This window comes from Muntiacus reevesi, chromosome 9, assembly GCF_963930625.1.
Source record: "Muntiacus reevesi chromosome 9, mMunRee1.1, whole genome shotgun sequence".
In the NCBI taxonomy this organism is placed as follows: domain Eukaryota; kingdom Metazoa; phylum Chordata; class Mammalia; order Artiodactyla; family Cervidae; genus Muntiacus; species Muntiacus reevesi.
Genome location: NC_089257.1, coordinates 3394895 through 3419470, shown reverse-complemented (window position 1 = coordinate 3419470; position 24576 = coordinate 3394895). Strand labels below are relative to the sequence as shown.

Here is a 24576-nt window from a genome sequence, read left to right as displayed (position 1 = left end):
AAGGGTGACCACAGAGGGTCTGGGCCTGGGACATCCCTGGTGGTCCCGTGGCTACGACTCCATGTCACCCAATGCAGGGGCCTGGGCGCGATCCCTGGTCAGGGAACTAAATCCCACACGCCAGAACTAAGAGTTCGTGTGAGCAATGAAGATCGAACATCCAGCGTGCCGCAGCTGAGAACCAGTGCAGCCAAATAAATAAATAAATATTTAATAAGTAAATAAATAAATGCCAGACCTGGCCTTCGTATCAGTTCCAACCGCCTCCCACTGGTCAGACGCAGCGCTGTGCTGTAGAACCCAGCTTTACTGCAAAGAACACCAGGGAGATACAGACTTCCCAGGTGCCCAGGAAGAGAAAACGGTGAACGCATCGGCTTCATCGGCTCCCTTCTAATAGCTTTTCTTCTCCACAATCCGCCCCCCCAACACGTGTGCTAACAGTTACACACATTTTTCCCTTCTGTGTTCCTTCTCACAAAACCTTTTTCTTGGTAAGTTATCAATCAATCTCCCAGAGGTATTAACAGACAACACACTCAGGAGTTTCTTCTCCTAAGAATATTTGCTTTTTAGTCAAGGACTTCAGAGTTGAAAGGCCTTAAACAGTCCAAGGAATGAATATATAATGGTTGAACTTGAGGGTGAATAACAGACAGGACTGGGTACTTGAAGCCTCTCTCATGTACCACCCTGGCCTACCTCCAGCAAGCTTCAGTCTGGAAGGATCTGAACCCTTCTGCTATCCCTTTCACCTCCCTCCCTCCCTCTCTGACACTGGCTGGCAGTATATTGGGACACCAGGATTAGCTAGAGCCCATCCCTCATCAAGGAGAAAAGTGAAGCCAAGAGGAGGAAATCTGGCTTCCCTGGTGTCTCAGACAATAAAGCATCTCCCTGCAATGTGGGAGGTCTGGGTTCAGTCCCTGGGTCAGGAAGATTCCCTGGAGAAGGGAATGGCGACCCGCCCCAGTATTCTTGCCTGAGAATTCCCATGGAGAGAGCGGCCTGGTGGGCTACAGTCCACGGGGTCGCACAGGGTCAGACACGACTGGGCGAGTGACGCTTTCACCTTCACTGCATTCAGCAAGTCCCAGAGCCCCCCGTGCAGAGCTCAGCCTTCCCTCCCCCCACCCCGCCCCACCGCTTCCGCTTCTTTTAGAAGGACGGTCTCAAGAGCTAGCTTGCTGGACTTCCCTGGTGGCATGGCAGATAAAGAATCTGCCTCCCAGCACGAGGACAAAGGTTCGATCCCTGGGCCGGGAAGATGCCGCCTGCGGTGGAGCACCTCAAGCCCGTGGGCCTAGAGCCCGTGCTCTGCAACAGGAGCAGCCCCGCGGAGAGCGGCCCGAGCGCCACGAGGACTGGCCCCGCTCACCGCAACCAGACAGCCCGTGTGTGGCAACGAAGGCCCGGCGCAGCCAACACGAAGTAAATCAATTCTGAAAAAACAGAACAAAAGGGACTAGGCTGCTGCAGTCTGTGATGCAGGGACCCGGGTGAGGCCTGACCCCAGGGCAGCTCCCCTTCGCTGCCCTTGGAGAGGCTGAGATGCTGTGATTAGGAGCCGCCTGACCCACTCTCCATCCAAGGCAGATGGACAGACCCCTCCCCTGAGGACAGGCCTCTTCACCCGGGGGCAGTCCCCAGGACCCGGCCCTGGTGCGGTTAAGGCAACGCCAAGGCCCGTTCTCCCGTTGCCGGAGGCCTGCTCACGTCCGCGGGCCCCAGCCCTGCGGCTTCAGCACCAGCCACTCCCCCGGCGGGTCTCCCATCCTGTCTGCGCCTTCAGAGGCGAAGCACAGTTGGCAAAACTGGATTTCCTTACATTTAAGCTTCTTTGTTTCTTTTGGCGGCCCTGGGCCTTAGTCGTGGCTCGTGGGGTCCTCATCACGGCACGCGAGCTCTGAGTTGCAGCAGGCGTGTGGGGTCTAGTTCCCCAGCCAGCGATCGAGCTTGGGCTTCCTGCTTTAGGAGAGCAGGGTCTTACCCTCCAGACCACCAGGGAAGTCCCCAGACCGCGGAGTCCTAAAACTCCACCCCTCATCCGAGGCCGGTACAGACAGATACACACGCAGATCTGTTCAGACACACACACTCCCAAACATGCTGGCCAAAGACACAGAGGTACACACAGAGGTGTGCGGACACAGACTCAGGTGGCCGAGGTACAGAGTGACACAGACGCACACACTCAGGGACGTTCGCAGACACACAGTCGGTGACACAGCCGCACACACTCAGGGACGTACGCAGACACACAGTCGGTGACACAGACGCACACACTCAGGGACGTACGCAGACACACAGTCGTCTCCATGGAGACGCAGAAAATGCGCACACGAGCCACACGCAGACACACGCCGGCTCGCACAGATTCATGCATATTTACAAGTCCAGACCCACATATGCACAGATATATACAGGTGTCTGAAGACTGACTCATGCACACGCCAAGACACCCACACACCCGTGCACATGTGTGCCCCAGGCATCCTTGCACACACTCCCCGGGCCCCACGGAGAACCACACCCCCAGGAAGTCTCTCTCACTCTCTCTCACCACCCAGGGCTCTCTGCCCTCTGAACACCAGTTTGCAGTCTCACCTTCTCGCCTCATCAAGCTCCGACCCTTCCGAGAGCCCAGCCTGGGGTGAAGCTAAGAGCAGGAACGCTGTTCTGTCTCCGTGACCCCAGGACCTGAGAAACTGCGAGAAGCGGGGAGACCCGGGGCTGGAGAGCCAGCCCTGGATCCACCAGGCTGCACATGGCCTGACTTGGGCCCCAAGACCCTTGGGGAGCGAGGCAGCTCCCTGCTGAGACCGTGGCCCCTCCAGGGAGGAGAGGTAGGCGGGGGCAAGAGAGGGGATGCAGGATGGAGGGGCAGTGAGGTGGACAGCCTCCCATGAGGACAGGGTCGGGGAGCTGTCTCGGAACAAGCTGGGCCTTGGACTCACCCACAGGTGGCTGAATTAAATTCTGAATCAAAGACACCCATTCCCATCCATTTTAGTTCACGGATTCCTAAAATGTCAGTGTTCACTCAGCATCTTCTGCTTGACCAAATCCAATTTCCTTGATGCGTGGATCTAACCTCCCAGGTTCCTATGCAACATTGCTTTTTACAGCATCAGACTCTACCTTCACCACCAGGCATATCCACAGATGAGTTGGATTTCCACTTCGGCCCAGCCTCTTTATTCTTTCTGAAGCTATTCCCCAGTAGCATACTGGGCACCTTCCAACCTGGGGGGCGCGTCTTCCGGTGTCCTATCTTTTTGCCTCTTCGTACTGTTCGTGGGCTTCTCAAGGCAGGAATACTGGAGTGGTTTGCCATTCCCTGCTCCAGTGGAGCACATTCTGTCAGACCTCTCTGGCATGACCGTCCATCTTGGGTGGCCCTACCCGGCATGGCTCATAGGTTCATTGAGCCACACGAGGTTATGATCCGTGTGATCATTTTGCTTAGCATTCTGTGATTGGAGTCTTCATTCTGGAGTCTTTGGGTTTGTAGTTCTTCCTTCTTCTGTCTACCTTCTGACAGATCAGGATAAGAGGCCTGATGGGAGAGACCGGCTGTGGGAAACTCTCGGTCTTGCTCTGGTGGGCAGGGCCATGCTCAGTGAGTTTTTAATCCAATTGTCTTCTATGAAGTCCTACAAGAATTTCTAGGACTAACATGAAAAAAAGACATCATTTTTGTCACAGGGGACTGGAATGCAAAAGTAGGAAGTCAAGAGATACCTGGAGTAGCAGACAAATGTGGCCTTGGAGTGCAGAGTGAAGCAGGGCAAAGGCTAACAGAGTTTTGCCAAGAGAACGCACTGGTCATAACAATCACCCTCTTCCAACAACCCAAGAGATGATTCTACACATGGACATCACCAGATGGTCAACACTGAAATCAGATTGATTATATTCTTCGCAACTGAAGATGGAGAAGCTCTATACAGTCAGCAAAAAGCAATACTTGGAACTGACTGTGTCTCAGATCATGAACTCCTTATTGCTAAATTCAGACTTAAATTGAAGAATGTAGGGAAAGCCACTAGGCCATTCAGGTATGATCTAAATCAAATCCCTTATGATTATACAGTGGAGGTGACAAATAGATTCAAGGGATTCTATCTGGAAGACAGAGTACCTGAAGAACTATGAATAGAAGTTCATTGGACAGGAGGCAGTGACCAAAACCATCACAAAGAAACAGACATTCAAGAAGGCAAAGTGGTTGCCTGAAGAGGCTTTACAAAAAGCTGTGAAAAGAAGAGAAGCAAGAGAAAGGAGAAAAGGAAAGATATGCCCAACTGAATTCAGAGTTCCAGAGAATAGCAAGGAGAGATAAGAAGGCCCTCTTAAATGAACAGTGCAAAGAAACAGAGGAAAACAACAGAATGTGAAAGACTAGAGATCTCTTCAAGAAAATTGGAGAGATCAAGGGATCATTTCATGTAAAGATGGGCTCAATAAAGGACAGAAACAGCAAGGACCTAGCAGAAGCAAATTAAGAAGGTGGCAAGAATACACAGAACTATACAAAAAGATCTTAATGGCCCAAATAATCATGACTCTAGAGCCACTCACCTAGAGCCAGACGTCCTGGAACATGAAGTCAAATGGGCCTTAGGAAGCATCACTATGAACAAAGTTAGTGAAGGTGATAGAATTCCAGCTGAGCTACATAAAATTCTAAAAGATAATGCTGTTAAAATGTTCACTCAAGGGCTACTCTTTTGCCCCCTTCTGATGCCTATGTCAGAAGCTTTCTCTATCTCTTTTATACTTTAATAAAACTTTGTTACACAAAAGCTCTGAGCAATCCAGCCTCGTCTCTGGCCCCGGATTGAATTCATCTCCTCCAGAGGCCAAGAATCCCGCGTCTGATCGTTCAGCAACAAACTTTCATCTTGGGGGCTCGTCCGGGATCCTTCAGGACAAGATGGGCCTGATAATCTATGTGAGCCTACTTCTGCTGACTCCAGAAATCCTGAGTCTGCCGTTTGATCCTCAAGACAATGCCTTCCTGTCCTGGGCTCACTCCTATGCTGCATTCCACAATTGGTCTAACTGCTGGGTCTGCGGAGCACTCCCCACTTCATCAATGGAAGGCTTCTCGTGGTGGACATCTCCACTTCAAGGAAAAAGACTTTCTCCAAGTCTGCAAATACCTTCAACAATCGCATGTGATGCCTCTTCTTAAACGGATGACATCTAACAACCTTAAGATGGACTGATGTAACTATGGACATAATGTGACTTTTCACTTTGATTTTAACTTGGTTTAATGACTATTTTGCCTTACATCTGTAACTGTATAATGGGGTTTTCTAACCGTCTAAAAGCTTTTAATTTACAAATAGTTGTCCGAGCTCCCATGAGTGCCACAGCCTCCTCCAACTATTACTTGGGGCCCCTGGATCAGACATCCTCACTATGAGGGTTAGGAGAATATGTTGCCTCACCAATTTAGGGACAACGCCCCTTGTCAGCTCGGAAGCAGTTATGGAATGAGACCGACGCCCCTTTTCCCTAGGCAACATAATTCTCCTAAAAGAAAAGGGGGGAATAAGAGTCATTTCCTAGGCAGGTTGATAAGAAGTCTAGGGGTCCCCAAGGAGAGAGAGGCCTGGGATATTCAAGGAGGAAGAAAGGACAAACTTTTTAACTTTTTTCCCTCTACATTCCTTAGGATTATATAACAGTAATGTATCCTGCCTGAGCACAGTCTCTGGATTACACCCTCTGGCTAATTCTGTTTTCTTAAAATGTAAATTATGGGAGTAGGTCTGGTGAGGTCTTTACAGCCTCCAGACATTCTTTGGATTCATTGGAGAGTATATAACTCCATTGCTAACACTAGCAAAAGGGGTACTCTTTTACCCCCTTCTGATGCCTATGTCAGAAGCTTTCTCTATCTCCTTTATACTTTAATAAAACTTTATTACACACACACACACACAAATGTTCACTCAATTAGCCAACAAATTTGGAAAACTCAGCAGTGGCCACAGGACTGGAAATTGTCAGTTTTCATTTCAGTCCCAAAGAAAGGCAATGCCAAAGAATGTTCAAACCATACAATTATGCTCATTTCATATACCGGCAAGGTAATGCACAAAATCCTTCAAGCTGAGCTTCAGCAGCATGTGAACCAAGAACTTCCAAATGTATAAGCTGGACTCAGGAAAGGCAGAGGAACCAGAGATCAAATTGCCAACATCCTTGGATCATAGAGAAAGCAATGGAATTCCAGGAAAACATCGACTTTATTGCTAAAGCTTTTACCTGCATGGATAACAATAAACTGAGAAATTCTTAAAGAGATGGGAATACTGGACCACCAGACCTGCTTCCTAAGAAATCTATATGCAGGTCAGGAAGCAACAGTTAGAACTGGGCATGAAACAATGGATTGATTCAAAATTGGAAAAGCATTATGTCAAGGCTATATATTGTCACCCTGCTTATTTAACTTATATGCAGAGTACATCATGAGAAATGCCAGGCTGGATGAATCACAAGCTGCACTAAAGATTGCCCGGAAAAATATCAATAACCTCAGATACGCAGATGACACCACCCTTAGGGCAGAAATTGAAGAAGAACTAAAGAGCCTCTTGACAAAAGTGAAAGAGGAGAGAGAAAAGTTGGCTTAAAGCTCAACATTCAGGAAACTAAAATCATGGCATCCAGTCCCATCATTTCCTACAAAATAGAAGGGGAAAGGTGGAAGTGACAGATCTTCTTTTCTTGGGCCCCAAAATCACTGCAGATGGTGAATGCCACCTTGAAATTAAAACACACATACTCCTTGGAAGAAAAGCTATGACCAACCTAGATAGCATATTAAAAAGTGCTTTGTCACTTTGCTGACAAAGATTGGTATAATCAAAACTATGGTTTTTCCTGTAGCCATGTACAAATGTGAGACTTGGACTATAAAGAAAGCTGAGCGCCAAAGAATTGATGCTTTTGAACTGTGGAGTTGGAGAAGACTCTTGAGAGTCCCTTGGACTGCAAGGAGATCCAATCAGTCCATCGTAAAGGAAATCAGTCCTGGATATTCACTGGAAGGAATGATGCTGCAGTTGAAACTCCAATACTTTGGCCACCTGATACCAAGAACTGACTGTTTGGAAAAGACCCTGATGCCGTGAAAGACTGAGGGCAGGAGCAGAAGGGGACGACAGAGGGTGAGATGGTTGGATGGCATCACTGACTCAATGGGCATGAGTTTGAGTAAAGTCCAGGAGTTAGAAAAGGACAGAGTCTGGCGTGCTGCAGTCCATGGGGTCGCAAGGAGTTGGACATGACTGAGTGACTGAAAGCACCAGGCGGGTGGGAGAATGGAGAACAGGGCCAGTCTCTGAGGTGAAAACAGCCCAGGGCTGGAAGAGCCAGGTGCTCCGAGAGACCCCGTTCTCCTTGCCGCATCATGTGGGGGCCCCAGGCGGGACCGCACGGCTCCTCCCAGTTCTCAAATTCGACATATCCCGTGCATTTTGGAACGCTGCCAATACTCCCCTAAATTGCAGCCCTTATTGAATCCAAACCAAGAGGGCTCCTCAATAGAGGCGTCCTCTCCCAGACCCTGGGACTCCCGCCCAGCCCCCACTCTGCCCCCAGGGGCCGCTGCAGCCAAACGCCCCAGCGCCCCCCGCTCCCGCCCCGCTGGAGGAGTCCCGCTCCAGCTGGTACTTCTCAAAGTCCCCCTGCCCTGCCCGCAAAGCCAGAACGAGGGCTTCCAGGATTTTCCAACCCAGGGGACTCCTCTAAAGTGCACAGCAAAGAAACCAGTCAGGAGATGCTATGAGAACATGGCTTTATGACCCGGGGAGGCTGGGGGGTCAGGGGGCTGACAGAGAGACCAGGCAGGCAGGAGGGCGGGGAGGAGGGTTTCCAATCTCTGGCTTAGTAGGAGCAGATGAAGGGCAGCCGTCTTTTGCACGGAGCTCGTCGCCAGCGACCCCCTGGGGGCAGAGAGCACAATAATGTCAGTTGCACACCTGTGTGGCCTGTGTACCCCACCCCAGTCCCGTGTGCCTCACAGCTCACCTCTTCCTACCAAGCTGAGGGCCGTATGTCTCCTCATGTCCCAGCTAGCCACCTTCACTGATCGCCTCCCTTGCAGAGGCAGAGTGCTAAGTGCTCCCTATGGACTGTGCTTACCCTCACAGTGACTCCACGAGGTCAGGGCTGTCATCACTCCCATTTCACAGATGGGAACACTGAGGCTCGGGGGACTGATAACCCACCCTGATCTCAGCAGACAAGTGGCAGGAGCCAGATGTGGACCTCGGCCATCTGACCCCAGCCCGCATGGCCTTCCCCTGTTCTAAAGTCCCGCACGTCGGGCAGCCGTGCTGTTGGGAGCTGGGGACTCATCTGTCAGCTGGCCCTAGTTCCCACGTCTTTCCCGTGTCCCTCGGCCACACCTCCCATTCCCGAGTGTCCCTCCCATCTGTCCTACACTCGCTCCTTGTCACCGTCCCGTCAGAGGAAGGGAAGGAGCCTCGCTGAGTCTGGAGGACAGAGAGCCCCAAGCTCCATCCAGGACCCCTCACTGGGGCTCTGAGGATCCCTGCTCCCCAGCCCTGCTCACACACAGGCGGGGTTCTCTAGGAGGGGAGGTGTGTGTGTGCAGCTCACGGGGACGTGTGTGCAAGTCCACCTCCCCGCGTTGTCTGGGCCCCTGGCCCCCTCACCTCTGGTGCACAGGGCCACGCAGCGGCCTCTCCCATTCCTGGGTTGGCCTTGGGCCCAGATTCCAAAATTCCAGCAACTCCCATCAGTCCAGCGAAATCTCCTGCACCGTAACTAGAGAAAAAAGAGAGGCTGGGTCAGAGGGCGGAGGTCCAGGAACACAGAGGCTGGGGCTCCTGAAAGTCCCCTGAGCATCTCTCTGGACACTGTCTATAATCTCCTCTCACTGTGTCACCTGGCTAGGACCCCACCGTGCAGACCCACCCCCCAGGGTTGTCAGGCAATGACATGGAAGAGCAAACATCACTCCCAGCTCCCACACAGAGAAGGCTTCTCAGACTTCACTGAGCAGACACATCTCCTAGGGATCTGCTGGAAATGCGGATTCTGATTCAGGAGGTCTGGGGTGGGGCGCAAGATCCTATATTTCAACAAGTGCCAGATGATGTTGATACTGCTGGTCCTTGAACCACACGTGAGCAGCAAATGTAACAGAACTTAGTCGCAGTCCCCAAGGTCACTCTGAGAGAAGGACCCACTTAGAGATGAGGACTCTGAACTAAGAGGCCGTCATTCAGCCAGTAACACGCAGAGCTGGGTCTGAACTCTACCTCCTGCCCCCAGTGATGGGCTGATAGACATGTCACAGCCAGCTTTGGTGGAAGATGAGAGGCAGAGGAAAGAAAGAATCCTGATTTATAATAGTTGTCCATTTCTTTGGTGTAAATGCATCCACCGTGGCAGATTTCAAGCTGCAAGCATGAAGCCACTGAACATGGGTGAGGAAGAGAAGCGCTCAGTCATCACCTCTCCTAGGTCAGTACAAGCCAGCTTCAGGGGCCAGGATGGGTCTTGGTGGGAGCAGGTGGGCCTTGAGGCAATCAGAAGCACCACCCCCCGGGCCTTCCCTGGTGGTCCAGTGGTGAAGAAGCTGCCTGCCCATGCAGGGGCCATGGGTTCGATCCCTGTTCCTGGAAGATCCCATGTGACACAGAGCACCCACTTGTGCTCCCACTGCTGAGCCAGGGCTCTCGATTCTGTGCGCCCCAACAAGCAACGCCACCTCAAGAAGAGACCCTATCCCCCAGGGAGAGAGTGCGCCAGCCACACCTAGAGAAAGCCTGGGTGCAGCCAAATATGAATAAATGAAAAACGCTGTAAAAGATAGGGGATTGACTTCCCAAGTATTAAACAAACATTTTTTATAGAGGACAGAAAGAAAAGGCTTCCTCTCCCTGGACATTGGCCCCTCACTTACCCGACCTCTGATGAAGCCTCCGATCCAAACCTGCGCTTGGTTGGTCCTTATGGCCAAGCGATAGATGAGACTGTTGACACTGAAGCTGTGGATGGAGACGAGATTACCTCTGTAGCACTTCCTGCATATTCTCTGCAGAGAGAACAGGGAGGAGAGAAAATTCACTGTTTTCATGTTAAATGCCTGAGTCTGCAGGACAGACCCCATATCCCTTTGCAAATCAGAAATCAGGTATCTACTGCTCCGCCTGAATCCCATCTCTTGTGCCTTTATTTGGGCTTCCCTGGTGGCTCAGCGGGTAAAGAATCCACCTGCAATGGGGGAGACCTGAGTTTGATCCCTGGGTTGGGAAGATCCCCTGCCAAAGGAACTGGCAACCCACTGCAGTATTCTTGCTTGGAAAATTCCATGGACAGAGGACCATAGTAGGCTACAGTCATGGGGTAACAAAGTGTCTGACACAACTGAGCAACTTTACTTTCTTTCATTCACTTTCTTTTCTGATGCATATGAGGCTAAGAGAACCACTAATCTAAGTAATAAGAAGCAGAGCATTGAATCCAACCCCGGCTCTCCATCTTACGTCCCCGAAGCAGCCTCGGTGCCATATACCTGAGCTCTTTTAAACCTCCTCCGAGAGAGCACAATCCTGTAGCGGCAGCTCTCACACTCAGGACTGCCCGGAAGTTGCACTGTCTCCTCTTCCTTGGGGCACTGCATGTCCTCGTCTAAGTCATCTGGGTCTAACTCTGAGTCCAACTCATCGTCATGGGCGTCCTCGGCCTCCTGTGCCCCCGACTCAAGCACCTCACCACTCAGGGTCAGCGCTCCTTCCTGCCCCCCTGAGCATTCCAGATCCTGGCTCAGGTCTGCCTGTGTCTCTGGACCACCCAGATGTGGGGCATCCTTCTCTGCAAGAAGAAATAACCCGCTTTCAGACAAGGTACCACCTCCCTCCAGGACCATGGACAGCTCTGATGGCTCCATCCTGTCCTCCTAGGGATGCCATCTAGAACCACAGACTGGAAGGATCGCTTGAGGGTTGGATGAGCCAGAATTCTTGCATCACACACACAATTGCATGAGACCCTGAAGCTGGCTGACACCATGTGTGGGTAATTTGGGAGTGAGACTTGTGAGAAGCCCTCGTCTTCGCTGTGGGTGTTTTTCCTGGCAAAGGAGCCCTGAGGGAAAGTTCAGGTCACAACTCTGGGTCCAGGAGAAATCTAACTAGAGATGGGCTGGGGCAACTGAAGAGGGGCTTTGGCCTTGGACCCAAAGGAGCAAAAAAGGAATGCAGGAAAGAAGAAAGAACAGATGAGAAGGGGAGGGGAGGACTCACCCAGGTAGAGAGCAGAAACTGTCCCCAGCAGGAGAAGGGGCAGGAGCAGGCAGCCTCTCATGTCCCTGCAGTCTTGTGACAGACACACAGCTCCACGTTCCCTCCTGGGACTTCCTCGTGTCTGCACGGCCCCTGGAACACAGTGGAGAGGCAGTGTCTGCTTAACTGATAGATTAAAGGGCAAGCGAGAGAGCTTCCTTGTCCCCCAGAGAACAGACCCCGAGCTGGAGGATCAGGGGATGAACATGGGGCCGGGAGCTGAAGGACAAGAGCCCCTTTCCCTGAGAGTGCCTCTCGGCTCCCTGGGACAGCACTCAGCTCAGACCGTCACCCCTAGAGGAACAGGCGTGCTCACCTTCAGCGCCAGAGTCAGACACACTGGGGAAGAAGGGGGAGGACAGGGCTCATCATGGTGCAGAGGACCACAATCCCTGGTGTTTCCCATATAGAGCCCGGACCTGTCCTCCCGGGGAAGCCGAGGGAGCACTTACCTCCTGAGAGTCTGAAGCCTCCACTCTCAGTGCCTCTGGCTGTTGGCGCACAGAAGCTGCCCTTATACTGGGCTTTGGGGAAGTGGGAAGAGGCCAGGAGGATTGCCCCAGGCTCGGGCGGTTGGAAAGTGGGCTGATAAGAGGTTGGCTCAGTCCTCCCACCCTTGGGCCCTGCACACTGCTGGGACATCAGGGACGTGCCTCCTGTTTGGACACAGATGCCCAAACACCCTAGTATTCTCCAGAAGCCCCCCATGACTACTGTCCAGACTGAATTCTTATTAGTGCCACTAAAGGGTCCAGGTCTAAACTGTCCTATTCAGTCCCAGGAGCAGCCTTCCCTGGGTCAGTGTTCCAGCAAATGCCTTGAGGATCCCAGGGAGCAGGGAGACTGGGGGGAGCAGGGGGCAGGCTAAGGGGAATCCCAGCCCTCCTGAGCACTTGTGTGGACCATGTGTGCAGGCTACATGTGCATTACCTTCCTGAATCCTCACCTTCCTGACCTCGGTCACACAAGAACGTGATTAGCCCGACTTCACAGGTGTCAAAAATGAGATTCAGAGAGGGCAGGTGCCTTGCCAACGTTGTGCAGGACGTGGGGGATTGGGATTACTAAGCCTCTAAGGCTCAAAACCATCTCTCCCTTTGTCTCTGTCTCGACCTCTCTTTCCCTTCTTCACACTCTTCATGTTTCTCCCTCTCCTCTCTGCCTATTTCTTTGTCATCTATAATGTGAAACATGTATGCTCTTTCCTTTATACTGTGGCTCTCAATCAAGGTTCTCAGCCTTTGAACAATTATGTTGGGAATCAAGCTATTTTTTGATGGGGGTTGGCAGAGTGGCTGTCCTATGTTTTGTAGAAAGTTTAGAAGCGTTAAGTCACTCTGATATGTCTCCACACATTTCCAAATGTCCTCTAGAAAGCAAAACTGCCTCTGCTGAGGATCACTGACCTAGTTCAGGCCTTGGTGTCCAGCATAGAGGTGGGTCTTCTCATAAGGAAGCAGCAGCTGGAGTGGAGACCTTCGTAGTGATTCATTCCAGTTCTCTGTGGGCCACGCTTCCCTTCCAATCCAGGAGCCCCCACGGGCGCCACCTGGGGCAGCAAGTGAGGCACGCAGCTCAGTGGCAGAGTTTAATGGGACACTAAAGAATTCAGTAGTCAAGATAAATAAACAATTCGTACAATCTTTCTTAAAAGTCAGAATCAATGCAAAAGTACCATGATGAACAAAATGTCAGACGTTCATCAATCAAGTTCCAGCCACATTCACTGCAATCCAGCCAGGGCCAGCAAGGGCTGAGGCTGATTTTGCCAGACATCACGATCCAGAGCCTGTGGACACATCAGAGTGTTGCCTCCACTCTGGGGTATCCTAGCTGGGCAGGATATTTTTGTACCTTGGATTCCAGCCCAGTGCTCAGGGCATGAGGGATGGATCATCCAGGCCTTCTTGCCTGGCCTCTGCTCTCCCCGGGGCCCTGCAAATGGAGAAGTGTCTGAGAGGTCATTTCTGGGCTGATTGCAGAGTAACGGTCTCAGCCATTATCTCCCGGGGCTAACGGACCCGAACCTCAGCTTATCTATCTAACTTGGGGGTTTGGGGGATTGGTCAATTCCAGAGAGGGAAAACCTGGTCCCTGGATTTCAAACTGGAGACTTCCCTTGGAGGAGGAGTGGAGGGCCACCCACCCCACCCCTCCATTATCCTCCCAGTCCCAGGCCCAGGTCAAGGACACCATTTCACTCAGCAGTTGGGACGACCAGTAACATCAGCTGGTGTTGGGAACCAGCACCATGATAGGCTTTCAGGGCTGTTTCATGTAAACGTCCTATTTCACACATTCGGAAACGGCCTCTCAGAGAGCTGAAATAAGTCGCCCAGGACCACAGTCAGAGACAGGCCTTCTGAATCCTTATCTGCCTGCCTGCCCTTGCCCTCTCTCCCTGGATGCCCATCCCTCTGGTTGGCCCCTCCCCTAGGCTGACCCTGGGCAAAGACATCCCTGTGACTTCAGGGACCCCCTCAGTCATCACGGTGATGCCTCTCCAGTGTGAAACTGGACACAGCTTTCTAGGCCTTGCCACGATGTAGGCGGAGTCTTAGTTCCCCAACCAAGGATCAAACCCACACTCCCTGCAGGGGAAGTTCAGAGTCAACCATGGGGCTGGAAGTCTGCACATAACATTTCTGAAGCTCCACCACCATCCCAACTCTGTGCTTCATTAAGGCTTTAGCATCCTTATCCTACTTACTTAATCCTTACATTCACCTGAGGGCATTAGACACTGCCATTTTAGTCGACAGATCCATCAGAGAGGTTAAGTAACTTGCCCAAGTCCACACAGCAAGTTCGAAGGCGCATGTCTGACCCTAGTGTCTGACTCTCATGTCCTTGCTGTCCTTGATTCGCTCAACTGTGTTACCCCGATTAGCTAATGGTGCCTACCTTTTCAGCATCCATGAAACCCCACCTACCCTGCTCACTGTTTGCATCTCTGTTCGAAGGGGTTTCAACTCTGCCCCTTGTGTGAAGTCTGTCCAGCTCCACATCATGCAGAAGGCAGTGTGCTCTGATGTAGAATGCAATCACCCCTCCAGAGTCAGCCACTCTGGCTCTCAATATTCCCATCCACAAACCAAGGCTGATGAAAGAACCTACCTCTACGGAGTTCCACTCCAGTAGAGCTCTGAGGACAGTATGTGGCATGTGGACTTGGGGGTAGCCTTTGTCAGGAAACAAGGACCCAACTGTCCCCCTAGTCAACCAGTAAACACCAAGAGTTGGTTGAGGTCCCGCTCTGTGGATTTCAGGATGATGTAGGGAACTCCAGGGATTCTGTTTTAAGTTACCAGCTAAGTTGCCCAGAGCTTAGTTAGCATCAATTTGCAAGGGGGAAGGACACGCAAGCCCATCTCTGGGGATATAAGGCCAGTCCTCTCATTGTATTTAAGATTTATCTTAAGGAGCTTTAAGATGCATCCTGTCCCCTGCACTGTAGCATAGACTGCATGGGGAACTGTCACAGAGGAAACACACCAGGTGATGGAGCCATTGTCACAATCCAGAATTTTTCCAGGAACACAAATGCATCTTTATTGACTTTAACCCCCAAAGGTAGAAGTCACACATCTGCCACAAACACACTGCCAGCAGAAGAGATTTGTGAGGAAAAAGATGAAGTCTCTCTTCACACAAAGCCTCAGAGGCCAGCACATATTTAGTGCTTAATAAATGAGGGACTTTGTTACTCTTTATTATTAATTCCAGAACAAAGAGAAGCAATGCCTCCCCAGAACACAAAGTCCCTAAAGAAAGTAGCGAAAACTCTGCACCCAGCACAGAGCCGAACCCGTAAGTTGTGTCGGAATAACTCCGTTATTGAAATCCAGACAACAGCAGTTACAACGGACCTCAGTTTGATTTCTTAATTTGTTCAACTGACTCTGCAAACTTGAGTAAGTAACCTCTCCTATCGGGGCCACAGTCAAAACATTAAGGTTCTTGATTTGCTTCTTAAGACCCTGGGGTGGGACTTCCCTGGTGACACAGTGGCTAAGACTCCAAGCTCCCAAATCAGGGGCCTGGGTTCCATCCCTGGTCAGCGAATTAGATCCCACTAGCTGCCATAAACAGAGCCTGCAAGACTCAGCTACTGAGCCCGTGAGCTCTAGAGACCAGGGGCCACATCTAGAGAAGACTTTGAGCTCCAAGGAAGACGCAGCGCAGCCAAATCAAATACATAAAAAATGATATAATGCTTAAGTGTGGTTTTTCCTTTGCCTGTAAGACCCTGGGACCTTCTGTACTTCTCTGAATTTGAGGAGTTCTGGGGAAAACACCTTCACGGCATTGATGCCTTACTTTCTGCTCAATGCCCCCACACCCCAGCAGAGGGAGCTTAGGACGCCCTCTGTCCTCACCTTGGACTGGATTCCATCAGCCCCAGCATGGTTGGAATTCTGTTTCCCAAGGTGAACACAAGGGTAGAGGACTTGGGGCTATCCAGTGCATAAGAATCCGCCTTGCAGTGCAAGGAACAGTGATTCAATCCCTGGTCTGGGAGGATCCCACATGCCTTGAGGCAATCCAGCCTGTGAGCTGCAACTAAAGAGTAGTCCTCACTTGTTGCAACTAGAGAAAGGCTGCGTTCAGCAACCAAGAGTAGCACAGCCATAAGCAAATGCCTTTAAAAAAACGGAAAAGAAAATAAAACATAGAAGACACTATCCTGCCTCCCCTCCATGTTGTATCACTTCTGATCATGTCCAGGAAGCAGCCAACACTTCAAGTCATGAAATCCTACTGCCTGAAAGCACATGCTCTGGAGATCCTTGCATCCCTCCATGGGTCACATTCAGATGCTCAGCCTGGGCACAAACCAGGTCACAACTTCTCTAACCTGGTTCTGTCAAAGGGACAATAGTTGCTGATCACACAAGGCCATCCTTGAAGGAGCCTGCCACAACTAGGTCTTTCCCAGGGGGCGCTAGTGGTAAAGAAACCACCTGCCATGCAGGAGACATAAGAGACATGGGTTCAGTCGCTGGGTTGGGACCATCCCCTGGAGGAGGCCATGTCAACCCAGTTCAGGATTCCTGCCTGGAGAATCCCATGGATGGAGGAGTCTGACCGGCTACAGTCCATGGGGTCACAGAGAGTTGGATATGAGGGATGTGCCTTAGCACATATGTATGCACTCACCATATCAGGGGAGTGCCTTACAGAGGCACAAGAAGCAGAAATAACTAGCAGATTCTTTTGTGTTCACTGGAGAAGGAAATGACAACCCACTCCAGTATTCTTGCCTGGAGAGTTCCATGGACTGAGGAACCTGGCAGGCTGCAATCCATGGGGTCAAAAATAGTCAAACACAACTGAGCGAATTTCACTTTGTGCTTATATTGCAATCATCCTTATGTTCCTGAAGCTGTGTCTGATCATATTTGAGATCTTACACAGAGTTGTACATAGTTTAATAGCAGTTTGACTTATGTTGAGTCCCCAGATATAGACCCTGAAACAGGATTTGAGCAAGTAGAATATTTGGGAGATGCTGGAACTCAGAGGAGGGGTCATACAGGGAAGAGAAGGCAGCCAGTACACTGTGTGTGATAAAGCCACCTTCCTCAGCGGATAGCTGCAAGTTACTCCTGCTGGGAAACTCTGGGAAGCGGTGCCCGGGACATGCCCCAGAATTATTCCACTCAGGAGCACAAGACTGCAATTCTACACACACCCACTCCTGGAAGCCGTGGACTGTTTCCAGGGACTTGCTAATATCCAGGCACATTAAGGCAATAGCTGTTTGTGGGAGAAAATGTCCTCAGACATGGAGATGCAAGTACAGTGCATTGAGAGTCCACCTTGAAGACTGGAGACGGGACCGGGGAAGTCCCACCAAACGTTTAGGATCAGGATACACGTGTGGAAGGCCCGCTTGGTCTCTGACGGTCTGTACGACCTGGGCAGGAGGACAAGCCTGGTTCCTCATCTGTAGGATGGGGTGGCGTCCTGCCCTCCTCTCCTTAGAGCCAGAGGGATGCGTGTGTCCCTGGGACGCAGAAAATGTGAGGAGGACCATCGCTTGGGTCTCAATCGCAGGTGACCAGCAAGTGTCCAGCATGGTCCAGCCCCTGTTTAAGGGTTGATGCCGGGCAGGCAGCAGGAGCAGCAGGCAGGGACAGGCCAGCGCTGCCCACCTGCTTCCCTTCGCCCCAGGCCCCAGCCCCCTCCTTCCCTCCCGCCTCCTCTGGGGTCACTGGACACCCTTCACTAGCCTGCCTCAGGGCCTGGAATTTGCGTCCCTGGAGGCCGGCCTTCCCTAGGGCAGCAGTTGGATGTGTGACCCTGGGCCCCCAAGGGAAAATGGGAGAGGGGGTGACTGTCAGCAAGCCTGGGGGGATGGTGCTAGTTTCCCAGAGCCAGACCTCCAGAGGACGGGCCTCCTGGGTCTCTAGACTCATCTCCACTGCGCTGTGGGGCGGGGAGGGAAAGACCCTCCTGGGGCTGAGTCGGGGAGCAAGAGGCTGAGAGCCCTTCCGGCTCTGTCTTCACAGGAGGCCCTGCAGTCGCTCACTGTGGCTCAGCCTCCTGCTCCACTCTTCCTACCGAGCTGGACCTTCCGGGCAGCCTCCAGCTGGCCCCTCCCATCCCCAGCAATAAAGTGTTTTCCTGAAACTGATTTCTTTTCCTTCCAGACATTGATCTTCTCTGCTTAGCCCCCCTCAAGTGATTTCTGCCTTGTAAAGATCATGCCTCCCGACCCTAATCTGTTCCATAAAAAGGATTGGAAGTTATCACTCTGAAGGAGACTGTAGTGTGGGGTCCATGGGCCTTCTTACAGACAGAGGAAGGGGCCCACATGCTGTTTCCATAGGACATACCATTACAGGGTGCGTGCCTTGCGGGTGCTACCAGTGGCGGATGTGATGGTGATGGAAGCACAGTTTGATGCTGTAAAGAGCAATATGGCACAGGAGCCTGGAATGTTAGGTCTTTAAATCAAGGCAAATTGGAAGGGGTCAAACAGGAGATGGCAAGAGTGAACATTGACATTTTAGGAATCAGCAAACTAAAATGGACTGGAATGGGTGAATTTAACTCGCATGACCATTATATCTACTACTGCGGGCAGGAATCCCTTAGACGAAATAGAATCGTCTTCATAGTCAACAAAAGAGTCCAAAATGCAGTACTTGGATGCAATCTCAAAAACTACAGAATGATCTCTGCTCGTTTCCAAGTCAAACCATTCAATATCACTGTAATCCAAGTCTACGCCCCAACCAATAACACTGAAGAAGCTGAAGTTGAACGGCTCTATGAAGATCCACAAGACCTTTTAGAACTAACACCCAAAAAAGATGTCCTTTTCATTACAGGGGACTGGAATGCAAAAGTAGGAAGTCAAGAAACACCTGGATTGACTGGCAAATTTGGCCTTGTAGTATCGAATGAAGCAGAGCAAAAGGCCAATAGGGTTTTGCCAAGAGAACGCACTGGTCATAGCAAACACCCTCTTTCAACAACACAAGAGAAGACTCTACAAATGGACATCACCAGATGGTCAACACTGAAATCAGACTGATTATATTCTTTGCAGCCAAGATGGAGAAGCTCTATACAGCCAGCAATATCAAGACCAGGAGCTGACTGTGGTTCAGATCATGAACTTCTTATCACCAAATTCAGACTTAAATGAAAGAAAGTAGGGAAAACCACTAGACCATTCAGGTATGACCTAAATCAAATTCCTTATTATTATATGGTGGAAGTGAGAAATAGAATCAAGGCATTGCATGTGATACACAGAGTGCCTGAAGAACTGTTGATGGAGGATTGTGACATTGTATAGGAGACAGGGATCAAGACCATCCCCAAGAAAAAGAAATGCAAAAGGACAGAATGGTTGTCTGAGGAGACCTTACAAATAACTGTGAAAAAAAGAGAAGCAAAAGGCAAAGGAGAAAAGGAAAGATGTACCTATCTGAATGCAGAGTTCCAAAGAATAGCAAGGATAGAGAAGACGGCTTTCCTCTGTGATCAGTGCAAAGAAATACAGGAAAAGAACAGAATGGGAAAGACTAGAGATCTCTTCAAGAAAATTGGAGATACCAAGGGAACATTTCATGCAAAGATGGGCACAATAAAGGACAGAAATTGTAACGACCTAACAGAAGAATAAGATATTAAGAGGTGGCAAGAATACACAGAACTGTACAAAAAAGATCTTCATGACCTAGATAATAACGATGGTATGATCACTCAGCTAGAGCCAGACATCCTGGAATGAGAAGTCAAGTGGACCTTAGGGAGCATCACTACAAACAAAGCTAGTGGAGGTGATGGAATTCCAGTTGAGCTCTTTCAAATCCTAAAAGATGATGCTGTGAAAGTGCCAGCAAGTTTGGAAAACTCAGCAGTGACCACACAACTGAAAAAGGTCAGTTTTCATTCCAATCCCAAAAAAAGGCAATGACAAAGAATGCTCAAACTACTGCACAAATGCACTCATCTCAGACACTAGGAAATTAATGCTCAAAATTCTCCAAGAACTATGACTGGATTTAGAAAAGGCAGAGGAACCAGAGATCAAATTGCCATCATCCACTGGATCATCACAAAAGCAAGAGAGTTCCAGAAAAACATCTACTTCTGCTTCACTGACTATGCCAAAGCCTTTGTGTGGATCACAACAAACTGTGAAAGATTTTTCAAGAGATGCGAATACCAGACCACCTGACCTGCCTCTTGACTCGTCTGTATGGAGGTCAGGGAGCAACAGTTAGAACTGGACATGGAACAACACTTCAGTTCAGTTCAGTCGCTCAGTCGTGTCCAACTCTTTGCGACCCCGTGGAGTGCAGCACGCCAGGACTCCCTGTCCATCACCAACACCTGGATCTTATTCAAACCCATGTCAGTTGAGTCAGTGATGCCATCCAAGCATCCCATCCTCTGTCATCCCCTTCTCTGCCTGCCCTCAATCTTTCCCAGGAAAGGCCGAATGAGAGCTTCCAGGATTTTCCAACCCAGGGGACTCCTCCAAAGTGTGCAATGAAGAAACCAGTCAGGAGATGCTGTGAGAACGAGGCTTTATGATGTGGGGAGGCTGGGGGCAAGGGGGTGAAGGGAGAGACAGGGCAGGCCAGGGAGCAAGGAGGCAGGGTTTCCCGTCTCTGGCTTAGTAGGAGCAGACGAAAGGCAGCTGCCGATTGCACTGAGCTCGTCGCCAGCGACCCCCTGGGGGCAGAGAGCACAGCGATGTCAGTTGCCCACCTGTGTGGCCTGTGTACCCCACCCCAGTCCCATGTGCCTCACAGCTCACCTCTTCCTACCAAGCTGAGGGCCGTATGTCTCCCCATGTCCCAGCTGGCCACCTTCACTGATCGCCTCCCTTGCAGAGGCAGAGTGCTAAGTGCTCCCTATGGACTGTGCTTTCACCCTCACAGTGACTCCACGAGGTCAGGGCTGTCATCACTCCCATTTCACAGATGGGAACACTGAGGCTCGGGGGACTGATAACCCACCCTGATCTCAGCAGACAAGTGGCAGGAGCCAGATGTGGACCTCGGCCATCTGACCCCAGCCCGCATGGCCTCCCCCGTTCTAAAGTCCCGCACGTCAGGCAGCCGTGCTATTGGGAGCTGGGGACTCATCTGTCAGCTGGCCCTAGTTCCCACGTCTTTCCCGTGTCCCTCGGCCACACCTCCCATTCCCGAGTGTCCCTCCCATCTGTCCCACACTCGCTCCTTGTCACCGTCCCGTCAGAGGAAGGGAAGGAGCCTCGCTGAGTCTGGAGGACAGAGAGAGCCCCCAGCCCCGTCCAGGACACCTCACTGGGGCTCTGAGGATCCCTGCTCCCCAGCCCTGCTCACACACAGGGCGGGGTTCTCTAGGAGGGGAGGCGTGTGTGTGCAGCTCACGGGGACGTGTGTGCAAGTCCACCTCCCTGCCTTGTCTGGGCCCCTGGCCCCTCACCTGTGGTACTCAGGGCTATGCAGTGGCCATTCCCAAACGTAGGTTGCCAACGGGCCCAGTTTGTAAAATTCCAAGAACTCCCATCAATCCAGCAATACTTCTTCCACAGACACTAGAGAAGAGAGAGGCTGGGTCAGAGAGAGGAGGTCCAGGAACACAGAGGCTGGGGCTCCTGAAAGTCCCCTGAGCATCTCTCTGGACACTGTCTATAATCTCCTCTCACTGTGTCACCTGGCTAGGACCCCACCACACAGACCCACCCCCCAGGGTTGTCAGGCAATGACATGGAAGAGCAAACATCACTCCCAGCTCCCACACAGAGGAGGCTTCCCAAACTTCACTGAGCAGACACACCTCCTAGGGATCTGCTGGAAATGTGGATTCTGATTCAGGAGGTCTGGGGTGGGGCCCGAGATCCTATATTTCAACAAGTGCCAGGTGATGTTGATACTGCTGGTCCTTGAACCACACGTGAGCAGCAAATGTAACAGAACTTATTCTGACACAGTCCCCAAGGTCACTCTGAGAGAAGGACCCACTTAGAGATGAGGACTCTGAACTAAGAGGCCGTCGTTCAGCCAGTAACGCGCAGAGCTGAGTCTGAACTCTACCTCCTGCCTCCAGTGATGGGCTGATAGACATGTCACAGCCAGCTTTGGTGGAAGATGAGAGGCAGAGGAAAGAAAGAATCCTGATTTATAATAGTTGTCCATTTCTCTGGTGTAAATGCATCCACTGTGGCAGATTTCAAGCTGCAAGCATGAAGCCACTGAACATGGGTGAGGAAGAGAAGCGCTCAGTCATCACCTCTCCTAGGTCAGTACAAGCCAGCTTCAGGGGCCAGGATGGGTCTTGGTGGGAGCAGGTGGGCCTTGAGGCAATCAGAAGCACCACCCCCCGGGCCTTCCCTGGTGGTCCAGTGGTGAAGAAGCTGCCTGCCCATGCAGGGGCCATGGGTTCGATCCCTGTTCCTGGAAGATCCCATGTGACACAGAGCACCCACTTGTGCTCCCACTGCTGAGCCAGGGCTCTTGATTCTGTGCACCCCAACAAGCAACGCCACCTCAAGAAGAAACCCTTTCCCCCAGGGAGAGAGTGCCCCAGCCACACCTAGAGAAAGCCTGGGTGCAGCCAAGTATGAATAAATGAAAAAGGCTGTAAAAGATAGGGGATTGACTTCCCAAGTATTAAACCAACATTTTTTATAAAGGACAGAAAGAAAAGGCTTCCTCTTCCTGGACATTGGCCCCTCACTTACCCAACCTCTGATGAAGCCTCCGATCCAAACCTGCACTTGGTTGGTCCTTATGGCCAAGCGATGGATGAGAGTGTTAACACTGAGGTTGTGGATGGAGGCGAGGTTACCTCGGTAGCACCTCCTGCAGACTGTCTGCAGAGAGAATAGGCGGGAGAGAAAATTCACTGATTTCTTGTTAAATGCCTGAGCCTCCAGGACAGACCCCACATCCCTTTGCAAATCAGAAATCAGGTATCTACTGCTCCCCCTGAATCCCATCTCTTGTGCCTTTATGTGGACTTTCCTGGTAGCTCAGCTGGTAAAGAATCCTCCTGCAATGCAGGAGACCTGGGTTTGATCCCTGGGTCGGGAAGATCCCCTTCCGAAGGAAGTGGCAACCCACTCCAGTGTTCTTGCCTGGAAAATTCCATGGATAGAGGACCCTGATAGCCTACTGTCATGGGGTCTCAGAGTCAGACACGACTGGGCAGCCGCACTTTCTTTCATTCGCTTTCATTTCTGATGCATATTAGGCTAAGAGAACCATTAATCTAAGTAATGAGAAACAGAACATTGAATCCAATCCTGTCTCTGCATCCCTGGTCCCCAAAGCAGCCTTGGTGCCATATACCTGAGCTCCGTTAAACGTCCTGGGGGTCACCACCATCCTGAAGCGGCAGCTCTCACACTCAGGACTGCCCAGAAGTCGCACTGTTTCCTCTTCCTTGGGGCACTGCACGTCCTTGTCTAAATCATCTGGGTATAACTCTGAGTCCAACTCATCGTCATGGGCGTCCTCAACCTCCTGTGCCCCTGACTCAAGCACCTCACCACTCAGGGCCAGCGTACCTTCCTGCCCCCCTGAGCCTTCCAGATCCTGGCTCAGGTCTGCCTTTGTCTCCAGACCACCCAGATGCAGGGCATCCTTCTCTGCAAAGAAGATATGGCTCACCGTTAGACAAGGTACCACCTCCCTCCAGGACCACGGACAGCTCTGATGGCTCCACTGTGTTCTCCTAGGGATTCCCTCTGGGACCAAAGACTGGGAAGATCCCTTGGGGGTTGGATGAGCCAGAATTCTTGCATCACACACACAATTGCATGAGACCCTGAAGCTGGCTGACACCATGTGCAGGTAACTTGGGAGTGAGACTTGTGAGAAGCCCTCGTCTTCGCAGTGGGTGTTTTTCCTGGCAAAGGAGCCCTGAGGGAAAGTTCAGGTCACAACTCTGGGTCCAGGAGAAATCTAACTAGAGATGGGCTGGGGCAACTGAAGAGGGGCTGTGGCCTTGGACCCATAGGAGCAAAAAAGGAATGCAGGAAAGAAGAAAGGAGAACAGATGAGAAGGGGAGGGGAGGACTCACCCAGGTAGAGAGCAGAAACTGTCCCCAGCAGGAGAAGGGGCAGGAGCAGGCAGCCTCTCATGTCCCTGCAGTCTTGTGACAGACACACAGCTCCACGTTCCCTCCTGGGACTTCCTCGTGTCTGCACGGCCCCTGGAACACAGTGGAGAGGCAGTGTCTGCTTAACTGATAGATTAAAGGGCAAGCGAGAGAGCTTCCTTGTCCCCCAGAGAACAGACCCCGAGCTGGAGGATCAGGGGATGAACATGAGGCCAGGAGCTGAAGGACAAGAGCCCCTTTCCCTGAGAGTGCCTCTCGGCTCCCTGGGACAGCACTCAGCTCAGACCGTCACCCCTAGAGGAACAGGCGTGCTCACCTTCAGCGCCAGAGTCAGACACACTGGGGAAGAAGGGGGAGGACAGGGCTCATCATGGTGCAGAGGACCACAATCCCTGGTGTTTCCCATATAGAGCCCGGACCTGTCCTCCCGGGGAAGCCGAGGGAGCACTTACCTCCTGAGAGTCTGAAGCCTCCACTCTCAGTGCCTCTGGCTGTTGGCGCACAGAAGCTGCCCTTATACTGGGCTTTGGGGAAGTGGGAAGAGGCCAGGAGGATTGCCCCAGGCTCGGGCGGTTGGAAAGTGGGCTGATAAGAGGTTGGCTCAGTCCTCCCACCCTTGGGCCCTGCACACTGCTGGGACGTCAGGGACCTGCC

General features: G+C 51.5%; 2 protein-coding genes across 2 annotated transcripts; both read right to left on the bottom strand.

Annotated features, from left to right (window-relative positions):
• Positions 1–7911: 7911 nt before the first annotated feature.
• LOC136175045 (proteoglycan 3-like) lies at positions 7912–11364 on the bottom strand. Its single transcript, XM_065945356.1, has 5 exons — positions 11304–11364; positions 10574–10872; positions 9962–10093; positions 8706–8817; positions 7912–7970 (listed from the first exon to the last, which is right to left on the bottom strand). The coding sequence occupies exons 1-5, from the start codon at positions 11362–11364 to the stop codon at positions 7912–7914; spliced, it is 663 nt and encodes a 220-aa protein (XP_065801428.1).
• A 9120-nt stretch (positions 11365–20484) lies between these two features.
• Positions 20485–23944, bottom strand: LOC136174012 (proteoglycan 3-like). The gene is made up of 5 exons (XM_065943790.1): positions 23884–23944; positions 23150–23448; positions 22540–22671; positions 21282–21393; positions 20485–20543 (listed from the first exon to the last, which is right to left on the bottom strand). Exons 1-5 carry the CDS (start codon positions 23942–23944, stop codon positions 20485–20487), a joined length of 663 nt encoding a protein of 220 aa, XP_065799862.1.
• Positions 23945–24576: the final 632 nt, after the last annotated feature.

What these genes read in the sequence shown, in the direction of transcription:
- LOC136174012 (XM_065943790.1), bottom strand. Translation starts at nt 23,944, where the DNA reads ATGAGAGGCTGCCTGCTCCTGCCCCTTCTCCTGCTGGGGACAGTTTCT. An exon ending in AGTTTCTGCTCTCTACCTGG is followed by an intron (nt 23,449 to 23,883) that starts GTGAGTCCTCCC and finishes TCTTCTTTGCAG; the next exon opens with AGAAGGATGCCCTGCATCTG. An exon ending in GGACGTTTAACGGAGCTCAG is followed by an intron (nt 22,672 to 23,149) that starts GTATATGGCACC and finishes TTCTCTCTGCAG; the next exon opens with ACAGTCTGCAGGAGGTGCTA.
- LOC136175045 (XM_065945356.1), bottom strand. Translation starts at nt 11,364, where the DNA reads ATGAGAGGCTGCCTGCTCCTGCCCCTTCTCCTGCTGGGGACAGTTTCT. An exon ending in GAGGCTTCATCAGAGGTCGG is followed by an intron (nt 8,818 to 9,961) that starts GTAAGTGAGGGG and finishes TTTTTTCTCTAG; the next exon opens with TTACGGTGCAGGAGATTTCG. An exon ending in CGTGGCCCTGTGCACCAGAG is followed by an intron (nt 7,971 to 8,705) that starts GTGAGGGGGCCA and finishes CTCTGCCCCCAG; the next exon opens with GGGGTCGCTGGCGACGAGCT.